Source organism: Megalobrama amblycephala, linkage group LG3 (assembly GCF_018812025.1).
Source record: "Megalobrama amblycephala isolate DHTTF-2021 linkage group LG3, ASM1881202v1, whole genome shotgun sequence".
NCBI classification, from domain to species: Eukaryota; Metazoa; Chordata; class Actinopteri; order Cypriniformes; family Xenocyprididae; genus Megalobrama; species Megalobrama amblycephala.
Window position 1 is genome coordinate 11,081,852 of NC_063046.1, and position 19,367 is coordinate 11,101,218.

At 35.5% G+C, this 19,367-nt stretch overlaps 1 protein-coding gene across 2 annotated transcripts in view; it reads left to right on the top strand.

The window, feature by feature from the left end:
* Positions 1–2,041: 2,041 nt before the first annotated feature.
* The window catches only part of clcn5b (chloride channel, voltage-sensitive 5b), a 36,154-nt gene continuing 18,828 nt past the window's right edge, over positions 2,042–19,367 (top strand). The window contains exons 1-5 of one of the 2 annotated variants that reach the window (XM_048183830.1): positions 2,042–2,365; positions 8,078–8,214; positions 15,252–15,400; positions 15,473–15,572; positions 17,977–18,164. In XM_048183830.1, the coding sequence (XP_048039787.1) occupies positions 8,082–8,214; positions 15,252–15,400; positions 15,473–15,572; positions 17,977–18,164 (570 nt within the window). In that variant the 5' untranslated portion in view covers positions 2,042–2,365; positions 8,078–8,081. Of the gene's footprint in view, positions 2,366–2,415; positions 2,839–8,077; positions 8,215–15,251; positions 15,401–15,472; positions 15,573–17,976; positions 18,165–19,367 lie in introns of those variants that run through there. The other variant, XM_048183831.1, reaches the window with a different exon arrangement.

The following is a 19,367-nucleotide window of genomic DNA, read 5'->3' on the forward strand; positions in this document are numbered from 1 at the left end:
TGGGATGCCGCTCTCTCGTGAATGTGCGTATGACAGTTAGCGGAAGTTAGACATTACAGTTTATAAAGTTTGAAATATGGATATTTTTCTTGCTTTGCTTCAGAAGGCCTTTATTAACCCCTCGGCGCCGTGTGGACTTCTTTTATGATGGATGAGTGCATTTTTTCTGTCTTTAGATTTTGGGACACCATCCACTCCCATTATAAAGCATGGATTAGCCTGGAATTATTTAATATAACTCCAATTGTAATAATATTTAATTATATTTGTCTGAAAGAAGAATGTCATATACAAATAGGATGGCTGAGTAAATCATGGGGTAATTTTCAGTTTTGGGTGAACTAAAAGTTGTGGGTCAGTAAGACATTTAAAATGTTTAAAAAAAGTGTATTTTGCTCACCAAGGATGCATTTATTTGATCAAAAATACAGTTTAACTATAATGTTGTGAAATATAGTTTCTACTTGAATGTATTTTAATTTCATTAATGTCACAGCTGAATTTTCAGCATCATTACTCCAGTCTCCACTGTCACATGATCCTTCAGAAATCATTATAATATGCTGATTTGCTGCTCAAGAAACATTTCTTATTATCAAAATTGAAACTGTTACATTTTTTTTCAGCATTATTTGATGGATAGAAAGATCAAAAGAATGAGTATATTATATGCATTATAGCAGCCATCGTTTTTAAATTCAGTTGCAGTTCATTCAAATAGTGTTTAAATTATTTATCTCTCCAATAGGGGAATAGTGGGGTAAGATGAGCCAGTGGGTAAGTTGACCCACCCCCTGTATCTTGGCAACTGTACCCTTTTATTGCCATGTGACCATATATTTTGGAACTACCCATTATTTCTGCCAGACTGTGAAAAGGAGAAGCACATGGGAGGAGTGGAAGGCGCCAGTTTACTTTAAAAACAGTTTTTGGCTTGTCAAAGTAAAATTTTTGTATAACAGATGTAATGGTTGTTTCATCAAAGCAAATTTGTCCATGTCCAAAAATATTTATGAATCATACTGGTGATTTAGCAATGTATAAAACCATGCAAATCATTTAGCTAAATATTATCCTGAATTGGTAAGCTAGCTTGTTTTTCCCAAAATGGCAGCTATGGGGCAAAGTGAGCCAAATGCTGTGGGGTAAATTGAGCCAGTGTTTACCCCACCATAAGGCACTGAATTTACAGTGTAAGTTAAATCTCTTAAGTATAAACTGCATTAATTTCAATGTAATATTATGCAGCTGGGTTATTTTTATTATTATTATTATTTTTTTTTTTTAGTTTATTTGATAGGAACAGTATATAAGTACACCAAATCCTTCTCTGATATGAACCAGAAGATGTTTCATCATCTTTCCACCAGTAGTCCCTAATGGCCTAACATGGTCAACATTGCAGAAAAACTACCAGACCAAGAACATTTTGACTAAAATATTTATTAGTTTCAGTAACATTTATTCATTCTAATTCAGTTTTTATTTAATTTTACTCAAATTCTCTGTTTAGTCTTTTTTTTGGAAGGTTACAACTTTGGTGTTCAACATAGCCTACTGTTTCAGAAATGCGAACAATTAAAGATAATGAAATGGCTTGGTTTTATGTTGTTTAAGGTAGCTTAAAGAAAAGAAATATAAATATTTGTAAATGGATATTTGATTATTAAATTAGTTTTCAAAAGAGGTTATCTTCAAAATTTCACATGGGTTTGATTCAGATTCAGTTAGATGGTCAGTTTACACCCACCCACTGACTCGGCTCAACTTACCCCTAACCTGGGGCAAATTGAGCCACAGGAACACTTTTTTTATAAGAAGCCATATTTTTAGAGCCCTTTGTCATAGAACTATTCTGATCGTTTAAAATGATAGGAAACATCCTGAAATTACTTTACATTGTATTTCTGCCTCATTTTCCCTTATCGTGAGGACCACATAAGTAAAAAATGGCTCATCTTACCCCACACTCCCTTACTATTTGTTCATATAACTGAATGAACCAAGACATTGGGTGGCGCTATTGACCACCAAACAGTTCACCTTTTTTTGAGGAAGGAAACATTTCTTGAACTAAAACCACTCAGCGACGTATCGGTACATGGACAGACCCTGTGCCACTTCAGACTTTATCCCTCGCGAAAGGTCTGTGTGATTGCACTGAAGACATCCGTGCTCAGAGGCTGTGGGATGCTTTTGCCGGGTGAACTGTGACGCACCAGTTGACGGAACTGGCCGACATCTGGGGAAGATTACGTCGGCATTGCTTAACCGAGGGACTTTAAAATCCTGATCACAAGACCTGGCGCCTCAAAGTCCTGCAACTTTCTAACAAATAGCGACTGCTACGCAAAGAACGAAAGAGGTATGTATCAAAATGTTTTGTTCGGATCCAGTCAACTGAATCATTTGGACTGATTGAATCGTTCAAAAGAACAAATTAGCGTCGATTTAAAAGTTAAGTGACAGATAACTAAGACAAATGACAGCTGTGTTTAAATGAGGTAAAACATCTGTGGGAAAAGCGTTATCTGCTGCTTGAACTGATCAAATAGAGGACATTATAAACTGGGTCACTTTATTGCTCTAGCTCTGCAGTAATTGACATTATCTGATGACTACAATAAGTATTTTTTTTTGCTTCGATTTTAAGAAGGGCTGATGAATCAAAAGCCCTCAGACTGTCGGTGATGCTGTATTTTGGGGGAATTGTATACGTTTGTATCAGTTGGTTTGTAAAGCGTTTGCGGAGCAAGATAAAGGAAGTGGTATAGTTTGTGAACGCTGACTGAGTTTCACTATCATATGTCAGAGGAGCCACATTGGAGAGCGATGCAGGTAGGTTTTGAAACAACCGGTACTTTTTCAGAACCGATTCCATTAAAAATAGTAGAGCTGCATGATTTTCTCCTCGATCCCTTTAACAGTTCTCGAGCGTGAATTTTTTAAAGTTGTCTGACAGTGTTTAGAGCACTACTTATTTTACTTATTTTAATACTAACACCGCTCTAGGCTACAGTGTAGAGCGATTCACTAATGAATGACTTCTATCAGCCGTTTTTTAAGGGCAAAAAAATGGCAATGACATACATTAAACTTTGTGTTTTGCAAAATTTGTTTCTTCAGTTGTGGTGTTGATTTACATTGTTTCTAGAGTATTGTGCAGGGTGATCAGATGCATTTTAAATAACTGCAAAAAAAACAAACAAACAAAAAAAAACTTAAAGGAATAGTTCACACAAAAATGAAAATTACCCCATGATTTACTCAAGCCGTCCTAGGTGTATGACATTCTTCTTTCAGATGAATATACTCAGAGTTATATTAAAGGGTTTGTTCACCCAAAAATGAAAATTCTGTCATTTATTACTCACCCTCATGTCGTTCCAGACCCGTAAGAACTTCGTTAATCTTCTGAACAATAATTAAGATATTTTTGTTGAAATCCGATGGCTCAGTGAGGCCTCCATAGGGAGCAATGACATTTCCTCTCTCAAGATCCATTAATGTACTAAAAACATATTTAAATCAGTTCATGTGAGTACAGTGGTTCAATATTAATATTATAAACCGACGAGAATATTTTTGGTGCTCCAAAAAAAACAAAATAACGAGTTTTAGTGATGGCCGATTTCAAAACACTGCTTCATGAAACTTCGGATCATAAATGAATCAGTGTATCGAATCTGCTGTTTGGAGCGCCAAAGTCACATGATTTCAGCCATTGGCAGTTTGACACACGATCTGAATCATGAAGCACTTTCGTAGTCTTCAAAAAGCTTACGCTGTATGTCCTACACCTTCCCTATTCTACTTACGGAAAGAACGCAGCGCCAGTTCCATTTTTTTCCATAAGTAGAATAGGCCTATTTAATGTTTGTAAACATTCGGGATGCGCGTGCATCATGGTTGCAGAAAACCCGGGAGTGATAACCAGTACGACTAGAGAGTTACGACGAAGCGGTTCAAAGTAGGTAAGATTTAGAAACATTATAGAATATTTTGATTTGTTATTTTTTTAAAATGTTGTCGGCATATCACAGCAGCTTCACCCAGCGATAAGCACTGTTATTTAAAAAAAATTAACATTACCGAGTGGGATACAGCTTACGGATCCGTTTGCCATAGCACCTTGTCAGTGGTTAAATGACGAAACGAAATGGCCAAGCATCCAGTGGCCAGAGATGTATATTTAACTGATTGACACCTCAAGTGTATAGCCTATACTCAGGAGAAGCTAAAAGCGTATATGTCTCTTGACGCGTACAACTTTGTTTTTTGTTTTGTTTTTGTTTAAGTCACGAATTAAAAGAATAAAAAGTTAATTTCGAGTTTATATCTCACAATTCTGACTTTTATTTCTCGCAAATCTGAGTTTATATCTCACATTTATTACAAAGAAAAACAGAATTGTGAGATATACTCGTTATTCTGTCTTTTCTGAATTGCATTTTATCCCGCAATTCTGACTTTTTTCCCCTCAGAATTGTGAAATAAACTCACAATTGCGAGAAATAAAGTCCGAACTGGGAGTAATAAACACGCAAATGCAAGAAAAAAGTCAGAATTGTGAAATTAAAATTGTATAGACTGTTTAAAAGTTATCTATGTGAAATGTTATAGGTTTAAATATTATTTCAATGCTGTAACTGCTATGTATGTATGCCCTCTGAACTGCATATGTGAATATTATGTAGACTTGCTGTTTACATCAAATTCCTGCTTTAATAGTAGACTAATCCTTGCAGGTGTCATCAGTCCAGTCTGTGAAACGTCTCCGTTTAGCTTCAAAGGACGTTTTCAACGATGGTTTTCTTTAAAAATGAAGACTATATTTTTTGCATTCCGATTCCAACATCCAGAGGCACAACAAAACATTTTTCTCTTATTCTGTGGATTTTGCACATTTTCCTCCAATTGCTGCCGCTATTTTTCTGCAACCACTATGCGCGCGCAGCTGCAAGTGACGTCATTGTGACGTCTGCTCCAAAGTGGTCTATAGGGAAGGCGTAGGACATACATAAATTATCAGGACAATTTTATTTGAAAGTGAACTAATCCTTTAAATAATGTCCAGGGTAATCCATGCTTTATAATGGGAGTGGATGGTGGCCCAAATTCTAAAGACAGAAAAAATGCACTCATCCATCATAAAAGAAGTCCACATGGCGCCGAGGGGTTAATAAAGGCCTTCTGAAGCGAAGCAAGAAAAATATCCATATTTCAAACTTTATAAACTGTAATCTCTAACTTCCGCTAACTGTCATACGCACATTCACGAGAGAGCGGCGTCCCAGCTTGTGATGTAGGACACATGCGCAGTGTGAGCTCCGGTGACGAACACAGAAGTGTAGAGGAGAGAGCAAAACAAAACACTGGTCACGAATTAAAAGTACAAAACTAGGATTTGTTAAAGCTGCTGTCCATGATTTTTGGCCCTCTAGCGGCTAATAAACAGAACTGCACGCATCTTGCGGAGGAACATTGTAGCCGGAGCTACTTTTCTCTGTGTATGTCTATGGCGAGTAACGCAGTTACTGTTATACTCTGCGACGAGTCCTACCAGTCTGGTCTGAAATAGTCCGAATATAAACACTTATTATAAGTGTACCATAATGATTCAGGATAAGACAAAAACACGGTTTGGAAAATGGATTCATGTTGTATATTCTCATTATATAATTTTTGTAAATTTTTAACACAAAAAAAGTTGCGGACTGCAGCTTTAAGAAAAATTTTGGAGGATTTCGATATAAGCCAAGAGAAGACTTTGTTTTTTGCCCAGCCATATTTGTTTAAACGGGAGCATACGGACCAGGAACTCCGGGAGATGGAGGAGGCTGCAGCAGCAAAACAAACTGTTGGCCGAGGCATGTTTATATTGTCAGAGTAAATGCCAATCACTAGCGAAAACCACGTTAGAGTTAGAGTTAAAGTTTAACATATGGATATTTTTCTTACACAAACACATTGCTTCGCTTCAGAAGGCCTTTATTAACCCCCCGGAGCCGTGTGGACTTCTTTTATAATATAACTCTGATTCTATTCATCTGAAAGAAGAATGTCATAGACATCTAGGATAGCTTGAGGGTGAATAAATCTTGGGGTAATTTTCATTTTTGGGTGAACTAACCCTTTAATTGGCCAAAAAATGAACTTCATCACAAAAACCCAAATGTCTGTTTTTTTGGCCCTGTGAGACTCACAATTCTGCTCAAAACCATTGCCATGAATAAAGAATAGTATCAAAATGTCCTGCAAGAGCAAATTCTCCCAACAATCCAAGAGCAATTTTGTGACGATCTGTGCATTTTCCAGTATGATGGAACACCATGTCACAAGGCAAAAGTGATATAATAATTACACTGAAATTTTGGATCTGTGGCCAGCAGGGCCGACACAAGCTCAACTACTAGGCACTGGCACTACTAGGTAGAATGGACAAAAGTTAATTTAGATTTAAAATAACTTACGAGGTGATAATTTGTTGATACAAGTACAATAATTTCAAATGAATGTTCAAAAGATAAATAAATTAAATTAACTTTCTCTCTTTCTTGCCGCAATGACTGTGCTGGCCCTGGTGGCCAGGCAAGTGAGGCAACTCCCTGAATCTTAATCCTAATCCCATAGAGAACATGTGGTCAGTCCTCAAAAGGCGAGTGAACATACAGAATTCCACATATTGTGATCAATTCTGAGCACCAATATGGCAAGAATGAATCGCCATCATTCAGGATTTGCCCCAAAAGATATCCATCATATCAGAGTGAATAGGTTGTATGTACAGTTACTTCCTGGTTGTCGTTAAGCCATCTTGAGCATTTCCGGTGAACTGTTAGCTGTTCATTCTGTAGTCGCTGTACATCGACACAAAACCATCAATGGTTGACTTTTGACTTAATGTTGTATTCATATTTTAATGCAGTTATCACATTTACCTAATCTGCCAAAAAATCTGTTTTATTGATTGCAATAAAGACGAAGCTATTGGGACCGTTTAAAAACACTGTGTCTGACAAGCACATACATTTTCCCCAGCACTTCAAATGTTATTTTTAATGTGATGACCACAAACATTATTTGTTCATCCTTCTGAGATTGTTCTCATTGTACAACCGAATGTTTAAAAATGTGGGAAATTTAACATTTGATAGAAAACACTTATTTAAAAATAAAAAAGACAATAATTACCACTTTAACCAGCAGGTGGCGGCAGAGTAGCATTTATTTGCGCATATATCGGCCATTTCCTCTTATCGTTTTTCACTTCGTTTTTGACTAAATATTAAACATTATAAAATAACTAGGTTTAAAAATACATTTTGTCAATGTGAAGTAGGTCTATGAAATACTCAAAAAATCTGATGAAAAACAACAACTTTTCTTGTGAATGAATGACACAGAAAGCGAGCAATGCATATAGCCCATTGCAGAGGTTATGAAGAAGGGTCAACACTATAATTTCTAACTCTTGGCATATATCGAATGTTTTTGGCAATGAAAGCTTTTAAATATTATAAAATGCCTATCATAGTTTTCTAGTATACCATAGAAAAAATGTATAATTAATGATAAAATGATTAGTGGAAAAATAATATACAAATACTGAAGCTGCAAACTTTACAAAACACACAATTTTTGTCACTGCCCAAACTTTTGGTCATGGCTGGACAGCGAGACCAGGGTAGCCCGCTGATTCCTGAACAAATAACTCAATGGATCCGGTTCTTTTTTGTGAATCAGAAACTTACAGTGATACCAGCTGAGCAATAGCTGAACAATTCCTGAGCACCTTACTTGTTTTAGTTCATTCTTTTTAGTTTATCAGTAACATTCAGCATTCAATAACATAACATTATCAATGACATTCAGCAGTTCGTGATAAAACACATTATTTACAAGAACTGTATCTGGTTTATTCCTGATTTGTCATATCTGTTCTGCTGAAATTTGAAACAGCGTCATAATTTTGCAAAATGCTTCTGAGTATGATAAATGCAATAAGAATGACTTTTAGTGTTTACTCCCCCTCACTCTTCTTTGAACTTACAGTGTGTTCTCTCTGCTCTGACAGGGGGATGATGGACAACGGAGGGTTTTGCAACGATAATTATCACAGTTTAAGCAGTGATGATGAACTGGTGGATATTTCAGATGTTACGGTGGACTTCAGTGAGGATGTCCCACCTCTGATCCGAGATTACAGCGCGGGTAGGGACACACTCACACATGACACAAGTTGATGTTAACCAATATTGGATGCACTGTATGTTTTATTTCAGCTTTTATCAAAGATCTTTATGGTTTTGCAAGATTAACTTTTTAGTGTTTAAGCTTTGTTTTATAAACATTTGATAAATAAAACATATACTTTTACAGTTTGAATGTCTTATCATATACATAGCCGTACACAGGGTTTTAGAAATAGGTCCAAGTTCCAAAAACTGAGCTTGGGGGAGTTCAAACTCCTCAGGAAAATGTATTCCCTTGGTCTACATGTGTGCATTTTAAAGGGATAGTTCACCCAAAAATGAAAATTCTGTCACCATTTACTCACCCTCAGGTTGTTCCAAACCCGTATGAATTTCTTTGTTCTGTTGAACACAAAGGAAGATATTTTGAAGAATGTGGGAAACTGAACAGTTCTGGGGCACCATTGACTTCCATAGTATTTTGTTTTTCTACTATGGAAGTCAATGGTGCCCCAAAGCTGCCTGGTTACAAACTTCCTTCAAAATATCTTCTTTTGTGTTCAACAGAACAAAGAAATTTATACAGGTTTGGAACAACATGAGTGTGAGTAAATGATGACAGAATTTTCATTTTTGGGTGAACTATCCCTTTAAGAAATCTGGAAGGCAAAAATTGGATAACATTAGTTCAAAACCATGTCAGCCTTTTTCATTTTCGTTTGTGTCATTGAAAATAAAGGAAAGAAAAAGTAATATGGTCATGAAAAATGTAATGAATAGATTTTTTCTGTTCTGACAAAATTTGAATTGGTAAATAAGAGAATGATCATAGAATATTAATTATTAGGTAAAGTATCCTTTTAAATTTTAAGCACAGACCAGCCATGGACAAATAAATGTGTGCAGACACAAAAGAGAAAATTAAAGGAATAAAGAAGGAAACGTATAAAGTAAAATACTTAAAGAACTACAATTTATTGTGAAATAATGCGTTTGATCTATTTGCAAATAATTGTATTTTAATAAGCTAAATGTCTGTCCAAAGCACAACCAACATATTTGTCAAAGCCACATGTTTTAACATATTCTAGTTCAGGTCTGAGGGTGATAAGTGAATTTACTGAAAGGTTATCAGGAAAGTGTAACCATGTTGATTAAATTCATTCACAAATTGCACACATTCATTCTTAAAAGTGAAATCATTGGACTCTGAAAGTGCATCATTGGATAATATCCATTTCTGTTGTAACATAGTTGTGAAATATTACTTTTAGCTTTTTGACCATTAAAAACTGAAGTGTTGTGCTAGAATTCACACTCTGCCTCTGTAAAATCTGCTTGTTTTGTAAAGAATGTAGGTTTAATCTTTTAGTCACGCCACATGGTCGAATCAGAATCTGTTCTCTGTCTGCACAGATACAGATGATGCTGTGCTTGATGTCACAGACAGACTCTTATCATACCAGGAACTTCCACTATTAATATCTGTATTTAGCAATCTATTCTGTCTTCCTCATTTCACTCTACCTTCCTGTTGGATACTCTTACTGTGATATTGAACTGTTTAATACTGTGTAAAGATACAACTTGAAAATCAGTTTACTTCTATATTATTTTGTCTTTGAAGCAAAGACTAAGCTTCTGTACCCTAAAGCAGGGGTTTTCAATCTTTTAGATGCCACAGACCTTCAAATATGTGTGGTTGTGTGACCCTCATCCTAAAATTTAAAAGGCATCGATCCTTTATTAACATCCAATTGATATGCTGAAAAATGTATATTATAAATGAGTTTCTATTAAGTCGTATTTATTTCTACTCTATGGTTATGTACTGTTAAATGGATTATTCATTTAATTTCAATCTAATTATATTATTTATTTATATTATTAAATTTTTAATTATTTTAATCTAATCTAATTTGTTTATTAAATCTAATTAAAATAAAATAAAATTTGATTGTTTAATATTTGAAAATGAAGAAATTAAGACAGCCATAAATATTATTGTTCTAATTTTATAGTTGTAATGTAAAAAAAAAAAAAAAATTATTAGATTTTTTTTATTTTACAGTGAAATAGTATAATAGAAATATTTCTTATTTTCCTTTATTTATATTTATTTTTAGGGGTTCAAGCACATGGTGCTTAAACCCTATTGTAATTGTAAGGATTTTTTATTATTATTCTTCTGCCGTAAAATGAATCGTGCAGACCAAACCATAAAACCTAGAGACTTGAAACTTGGCCAGATAGGTCTCAGTTTGGGGAGAGGTTGACAGAGTATGATCCCAATCGGCCAATAGGTGGCGGTACAGCAATCAAAAGTTCAAAATTGCTCATAACTCATAGACCGTTTGTCGTAGACTCAAGTCTTATATCATTGTAATCCTTGGCTCAAGATGAACAAAACGTATATCTCAGATTTTATTTCCGCCTGAGAAAATTTTCCACCATTTTGAATTTTGTCCAAAACCTACTTTTGCAAAATAGTCCTAGGTTTTTCACCTGATTGGATCCAAACCAGTGCAGAAATGTTCTCTGGAGTCTGAATATCTATAATTATCAAAAACAAGTTAAGGGAATGAGATATCTTTACTAAACTCAGAACACATGTGTATCAGCTCAATCTTTGGTAACAGTAAAAAAAAAAAAACGTTAGTCCGATTGACTTGAAATTTGGCATCCAGTGTCTTGGTCCAAGGGGGCATGATAGTCTATGAGGACATTGGCGTATCTCAAAAAACATGGCCACCATCGGCCAATGAACTTTGAGCACCTATTAGACAAGGTTAACGGAGGCCGATCAGAACAAAATTCAGTGTGCATGTTCGACTCATGGACCTAGAGGTCTGTAAGAATTTTTAAAGAAATCGACCACTAGTTGGCGCTAACAAGTTTTACGGCTCAGTAATCACGTGATGTTTCACACATACACACAATATTCAAATCATTTGATAGATCTCCTCATGCTGAACAACTTTGCTTCAAGAACCAATGCTGTCAATCAAATCGTTCATGTGAAAAACCTACTTTTGCAAACTAGTCCTAGGTTTTTCACCTGATCTGAACCAAACGAGTGCAGTACAATTCTCTGGACTCTCCTGATCAATAATTATCAAAAAAAGTTGAATTTTACCCTTTGAATAGCTATAACAGGGTTTTAGGGGTTTTATTTTACAAAATGGGCATGGCAAAATATACTTAAGCCAATAAATCTTAAATTTCATGAAATTAAGTGAGCACATGCAGCATATGACTCTAAAGAAGTGTGCCAACTTTTATGGAGATCGAACCATAGGTGGCACTATAACTGTTAAAAAGCTTTAATAAAAAATATATTTTCAATGGTAAAGTTTTGGCTGAAAGCATATATAACTTTGGGTGTGGTCGGTCGACTTATTTTCACAGCAGTCTAGTTGAGACGAAACCACCATAGGAAACACAGAACCATAGCTCATTAATGACAAATGTTACATGTCATAGCCCAAATGTCAAAATTTTGATAGGAAAAAAATCAAATCAAAGTCACTCATGGGTAATTTTTTATGCTCGTATATATATATATATATATATATATATATATATATATATATATATATATATATATATATATATATATATATATATGTATGTATGTATGTATGTGTATATATATATATATATATATATATATATATATATGTATATGTGTGTGTGTCTATAACTTCAAAACGAAATGAGATATTTTCACCAAATTTGACACATATATGTATGGACACACTCTGAGGACACCCAAAAAAAGTGGTGGAGATCGGGCAATAGGTGGTCCTATAACTGTCAAAAAACCTTTAAAAAAACATATTTTTCCTTGTAAATGGTCTTTTCCATCTATTTTTTGTGATTATTTTTTTTATTGCAGAATAGAACATGGTCAACTTGTGTGTCACAGCTTAACTATATACAAAACCAGGGTTTGCATATGTAAGAAATAAAATAAATGACAAAAAAAAATAAATAATAGATGAATAAAAATAAATAAAAAGAGGAGGGAGAGGGGTTGAGTAGATAACACCAACACAGATCTAAGAATCCAACTGCACCTACTTCCTGGACTTATAGAGCAAGCAGTACAGCTGCTCTAATGAGATATTAACTGGGAGATTTTCCTAATAAATTCTGCCCATGCCTTAAGTGTTTTTGGTTTGGCTTTATTAATTCTCACTGTTGTGCATTCTAACAATGCAATATTTTTGAGTTCTATAAGCCACATTTTAAATGCTGGGGATGTGGGTTCATGCCAAATTTAAAAAATTATCTTTTTGGCTGCAGTTAGAGCAGCGTGAAGGATCTTTCTTTGATTAACATTCAGATTGCGCTCACTATCATCATTCAACAGACAAAGAATGGGATGTTTAGGGATAACCATGTCACACAGCTCCGTCAAGGCTTGAAAAACCTTATCCCAAAATATTCCAATGTGTTGACACTCATAAAACATGTGCATATAGGTCCCCACAGTATTTGAATTACAAAGTAAGCAAAAAGGGGTAGGCAGGCACTTCATTTTGTGCAGGAAATATGGAGTAGCGTAAGCCTTGTGGATGAGTTTATAGTGTATTAGTTGGTGGGCGAGATTTTTGGACATCGTTGGAATACTTTCCCGAATCCAATTCCAGTTTGGTTTGTAATGGGCCAGTTCCTTTTCCCATATAGTAGTGATAGGGAGTGTGCCAGTCTTTTCCATCTATGATCTAAGTGCTTACATGCTTGCTAAATAAAATATAATACCTTTTTATACGCTTAAAGGCCTTAAATGCTTGAACCCCGATAAATGCTGCTTGCAGCTTTAATTATATTTGTATTTAGTAGTAGTAATGATGTTTTTTCATAGCCATATTGATATATATAATCAAAATTTTGGCCAAATTGTGCAAACCTGATTTTGTTTTTTAAATCGCATTTTAAATCATAATCACATCTTTTATAAGAAAAATTGCAATTAGTTTTCTTTTTCCACCCAATTCTTGCAGCCATAGGTTTATGGTACTATTATGTTAGTGTAATTTTCTTTGCTATGTATGCATGCGTTTTGTGTGGCTTTTCAGAATAATTCAAGTCAAGTTTAGCATGAAGGCCCTTTATTCTTTTCATCATTTAGAAAACAATGGCAAAACACTAATGAAAGTGGCTTGTGTGAGCCTAAGGCAACATTATGCACTGTTTGTGTTTCAGCTTTGTTTTCAGTGGTGCATTAAGATAAAAAGAAAATAATATGAAAGAAAATGGGATAGATCAGGTTCACTAATCATGAGTCACTGTGACAGGCAGGAAATGTAGTCACAGCCGTCATAGTCAAGTCACCTTTATTTATATAGTGCTTTTAACAATGCAGATTGTGTCAAAGCAGCTTTACAGTGATAACTGGTATATAATTTTGGCTGCACAGCAGCTCTTAAAGAAAATGGTGTCATTATATGCATTTTACCAGTTGTTGCTGAAGTATGATGCTTTCTAGAGTAATCCTTATCAGTACAAGTCACATGACCTCATGGTCAGCATTCATTGGGATTCATTGCAAAAGAAGAAACTGAGGAACTAGATTAAGAGTTCATTTTAGTTTGAGCTAAAACACACACAGAGACTCACAGAGCTGCTTGTTCCTCTTAAACCCCCATGATTTGAACATCTTTTCCTCCTTAATGTTTTTCTACCATGAGTCAAATAACTTCTTATTAGTCAAACTCCACACTTCTCCCTTATTTTCTAATCTTTTGGTTATTTTGAGTGCTAAATCTTCATGTTAACCCTCTTTAGCCTTATTGAGAATGATTTAGACTTGCATTCAAACATTAGCATGCTGAATGTGTTCACACTGAATTCCACTGTTGATATTTTTCTTTTTTTCAGGTTGAGGAGGAACAAAAACATTTCAGAGAACATCTATATTGTCAGTAGTCATTTAATAAGAGTCATTCTTTTTTGCTGCAATATATTCAATTGTTCAAATGTTTAGGGTTGCTAGGATTTTTTTTTTTTAAATAACTTTTCTATTTTAATATAATTTACAATGTAATTTTTTTTAAAGGCAAAGCTGATTTTTCACCATCATTACTCCAGTCTTCAGTGTCATATGATTCTTTGATTGAAAAGAAATGTTTGAAATAGAATTTTTTTGTAACAAGGTAAAAGTCATCACATCTATATATCATCATATTGCCAGCAGCATTGCCGTCCTTTATGTCAGATGTTGAAAACATGATAAATGCTGTTGTGCTGGCAGAGGCCTTGTTTCAAGTTGAACCTGAATCTTTCAATTTGTATCACACATTAGTTTAAAACCTGTCTGAAGGCCTGGTGTCTCTCACTCTACATCTGTTAAACCAGCTAAACTTGTTTGATCTGAAACATTTGCCCTGTGTTTCAGTTCATTGTGTCATTTGACTTCTTTGCATACTGACATTAGTTATGATGGTAGCCAAAATGACCTGGATTGTGAGCTAAGTTGATCGTAGGCTTACAATGCTTTTAGGAAAAGCAGCCCTGTCTAGTTATCTGCTGTATATCTCCTGTCTAATCCGTACAAAATGATTGCATAGTATTGACGTTAACGTTCCATTACATATCTAAAATAATTTGCTAAAGAAGCCGTTAAAGAATTATGTGTTCTCGAGGTTAGTCATTGTTTTTAAGTAAACATGCTAGAAATAAGATAAAAGTGCTTTATGTACTGTGTAAACATATGTAACATTGACTCTGTATCCTGTCCCAACTGTCCAACCTCATCCACTGTTATTTGTGGTCAGTGTTTGAGGTCAACATCAGGCCTTTTCTTTTTGTTGAGTCTGTCTGGCTCATTCAAATTGCATTAGCTTTTCCCTGTCAGCGATATCTATATGTAATTGTGTTTTTATCTGTAATTCCTCTCAGGCCACAATGGGAATTGTTCATCCTTAATTGCCATTTTATTTGCATTCTATTTTCACAATAGCAAAACGGCATAGGCATGCACTGCTGCACGAAATATGCAGAGTGTCTGCCAATTTCCCATGAGTTTTTTGTTGTGTTTTGTCCCTGTAGGCCGCTCTAAAGCTGATTGGAGACTACACAACAGTCCTAAGCTGATGGATCTAATGGATGACACCGTTCCTGGCATTGGCACCTATGAGGACTTCAACACCATCGACTGGGTTAGGGAGAAGTCTAAAGACAGAGATCGGCATAGAGAGGTGAGTGGGGTTTCCACCTGCTTATAAAGCTCCACCCACAGTTCCTGCTCCAACACCTTGTGTTTCTTTCAGATCACCAATAAGAGTAAGCAGTCTACACTAGCCTTGCTCTTCAGTGTCAGTGATGCCTTTTCTGGCTGGCTTCTAATGCTCCTCATTGGACTCATGTCAGGTCAGCCCACTTCCTGTTTATTTCCCTACTTCCATCTCACGGCTTGATTATAGTGAGACAGGTTTCTTTCTCTTGGAAATTAAATGATAAATGGCCCTTGTAGCTGTTGAGATTGTTTAACACTCTGAGGTCTAAAAACGCGCAGGCGCGTTTTGCAGGTTTTTTTTTCACATTGCAGCAAAACAGACCTAAAATACTCTGTCATTTTTTGTCATAGAGACATAAGTAATACATCAATTGAAACTATAGAATATCTCCTTTTATTTGTATACACTCAGAGTAAAAACAAAATGTTGTGCTTTTTGTAAAATAAAGAAAACTAACATGATGCGTGATCTCTCATCTCCCTCTGAACGAAGTCCAATCTGATAGTTCTCAGAAAATGAAGTGTAACTTAGTGAATACTAATCACAAAAAAATCATACTTATGTCTAACAAAACGTTGAAATGTCAGGTTTCACAGAATGCAGAAAACAAACATTCTGTGTTTATGTAATCTGTATGAAAAGAGAGCCATGTCAGAAGTCCGTGATTCAGCTCATTACCCACTAATGCGGCCACACCCACGGAGCCAGCGCTATTCACAGGCAAATTCAGAGACAACACATGCATTCATCATCTCAATCGTGTATTTATTGCCTTGAAAATTGTTTATCTGGATGAAAAAGCCATGGTTAGCGATCTCTGGAAGACATTCAGTAAATTCCTGTTTGTTTTCTTCTATTGATAAGTTTTAAGTGAGTTTTTGTTTCTTTAGCGCCCTCCGGCTGTAGTATGAATTGGTAAACACCATTCATGGAATATCGTCTTCTTCTTAGGTGAATTTGTGGACTAAAATGCACAGAGCGCCCTCCGGCTGCAGTATGAATTGCAAACACCAGCGCTCATAGAGATAACAATGAATATTAAATAAAGAACTCCTCTGTATAGAAAATTGACATAAACATATGAGAATCCTATATTTCTCCAAATGTGCATGCTTTTAAACTAAAAGCCTATATTCAGACTCTTTGCATCACAGAAATACATTATATTTTAAAGTATAATATAAAACCATTACTTTATATTGTAATAATATTTTTCTGTATGTTTCATATACCATGATGAGCTTGAGACATCACAGAAGTTTTTTTTCACAGCCTACCTGACTGAAATGCCTCATTAATATGCAAGTCTTTTCAGGTCATTACTATTCAATTATTTTGTCTTCACAGGTGAGAATGAGCCATTATTCATGGAGATTCACGCCTCCTCGCATACCGTGTTTCTTGGCAAAAAGTGTCTTACAAAAACTAAATCAGTATATTGTTATAAATGAAAGAGTAGTCAGCATAATTTTTACATAATTTTGAAGCAAAAACTCTAGTCTACAACCTTCAATACCCAAAAGTCTTGTGAACACAGATTTAATATACTTTTATTGGCCTTATATCAGTGACTTAAGTTTTTTGTTTTTTCAGTAACCACGCATAAACGTTATTCCTTCAAAAACACAAACATGTACACACATGTTCCTCACATATTACGGTAGCCTAGTTTGTGCTGAATACAGTGTAATGACACTTGTGTCATTAATATGTTTATGAACAACTGAAAAAAGCACAAATGTCAGGGCATGTCAAAACTTCTCCAGGCCCCAAATCAGCCTCAGACTCCAGAGGGTTAATATCTTTCTATTTGTTTCCTGAGCTTGAATGCAAAAAGTACATTGATTTTGAAATCAAAGTGGACCTACATAATTTTCGTTACTCAGTTAGTCCACACTTACTGTGTTGAGTCATAAAGATATAGAAGCCCATTTCTGGCATATTGAGAAAAAATGCAATTGAAAAAATTATGAGATAAAAAGTCAAAATTATGATGCATATTTGTAGTTTATGTCATAATTAAGAATTTATATGACTTTATAGTTTACCAAAGCATGATTTTTTTAAGTATAAGTATTGCTCTTTTTCCTATTGAAGTTTAAAATCCCGTAGCCCTAAGGATTATTCGTCATCACACACCACTTGTGCTATAGGGAGAAGAATGATATGTCAAAAGTTCATAAGAAGTGTGCTATTACTTTTCTTTGCTTTCATACCTATAATTTTAGCCTGGCAGGCAAAAAAAAAAATCAACAAAATCCCATAAACTTGCACTGAAGAAAGGTCCAGAGTCTCTAGGAACCAGAATATCAAAGAAACTTGAGTATGGGACCAGTAAGCAAATGCCTAGCTAAAAACACCCTTTGCAACCCCATACCCATACTCTGGCAACTTCCCACAATACCCTAACATCATGGTAGCAGTTTTGATGGGCAAACACCACTCACATTCTGTTTAGAAAATGTAAAAAGTAGTGATAATTGTGTAAAAATACATTTGTATGATGTGAGATGAATATCCTTCTCTTCCCTCACCAGGGGCCTTGGCTGGAGGTATAGACATTGCCGCCCATTGGATGACAGACCTTAAAGAGGGTGTGTGCCTGAACGGGTTCTGGTTTAATCATGAGGACTGTTGCTGGACATCCAATGAAACCACTTTCCAGGAAAGAGACAAGTGTCCTCAGTGGAAAAGCTGGGCAGAGCTCATGGTTGGAGTCAATGAGGTTGGTTCCATATTCAACCTGCACTGATGCATTGAGAGACACAGATCCCTTGTTACCAGTGTACCATATTACATGTGTAATCCAAGGCTCGAAGTTGCAAACATGTTGGTCGCATATGCTCCCGAATTTTAATCTATGCGACCTCAAAGTATATTTGGGAGCATTTGTGCGAGTGCAAATAATTGTTGTGGTGCGACCTGTTTTCATTTCCCTACAGAAGGTTCAGTAATTACTGCACAATATTTGATACAGTGACCAGTCCACCGTTAACCAATTACACTTTATCTTTACATTCTTAACTTTTAATGCAGATTTTAATTAATATTAGTCATCAATCACTTCCTTTCATTGCGCTCCATTGTCACGTGACAGGGAGCTAACTAGCACGCAAAATGTAAAGAGCTGAAGAGAGAAAATGAAAAGAACACTAATATAAGAGATTTCTTTTGTAAGCTGGCTAAAGTTACAGATAATGTAACTCCTGGAGTTGGTGATGGTGATCTTGTGGTGAATGTGGATCTGCCAGCAGAAAAGAAGGCTTACAGTTTCAAGGAGAGTGGCTGAAAAACGTTTTGTGGCTCCACTATGAAAATGGCTCAATGCACTGCGTGAAGGCCGAGTATGGTAACCCATACTTGGAATTTGTCCTCTGCCTTTAAAGGGTTAGTTCACCCAAAAATGAAAATTATGTCATTAATGACTCACCCTCATGTCGTTCCAAACCCGTAAGACCTCCGTTCATCTTCGGAACACAGTTTAAGATATTTTAGATTTAGTCAGAGAGCTTTCTGTCCCTTCAATGAAAATGTATGTACGGTATACTGTCCATGTCCAGAAAGGTAATAAAAACATCATCAAAGTAGTCCATGTGACATCAGTAAGTTAGTTAGAATTTGTTGAAGCATCGAAAATACATTTTGGTCCAAAAATAACAAAAACTACGACTTTATTCAGCATTGTCTTCTCTTCCGGAATCCTTTCCATTGAATTGATTCCATTGAATCCTTTCATCTGTCGGCGTTGGTAATGCACTTTTACGTCACCGTGGCTGTTTTTGGCGATTAGGACATCCGTGACATGCACACTTACGCACCATTTTAAAAAATATAGCAATACCAAAATACAAACAATGTAGAATAGCTTGAATACAGCGTGCGTCTCCCTCAGACTGTAAACGAAGCTCGGGCGCAGTAGATAACACTT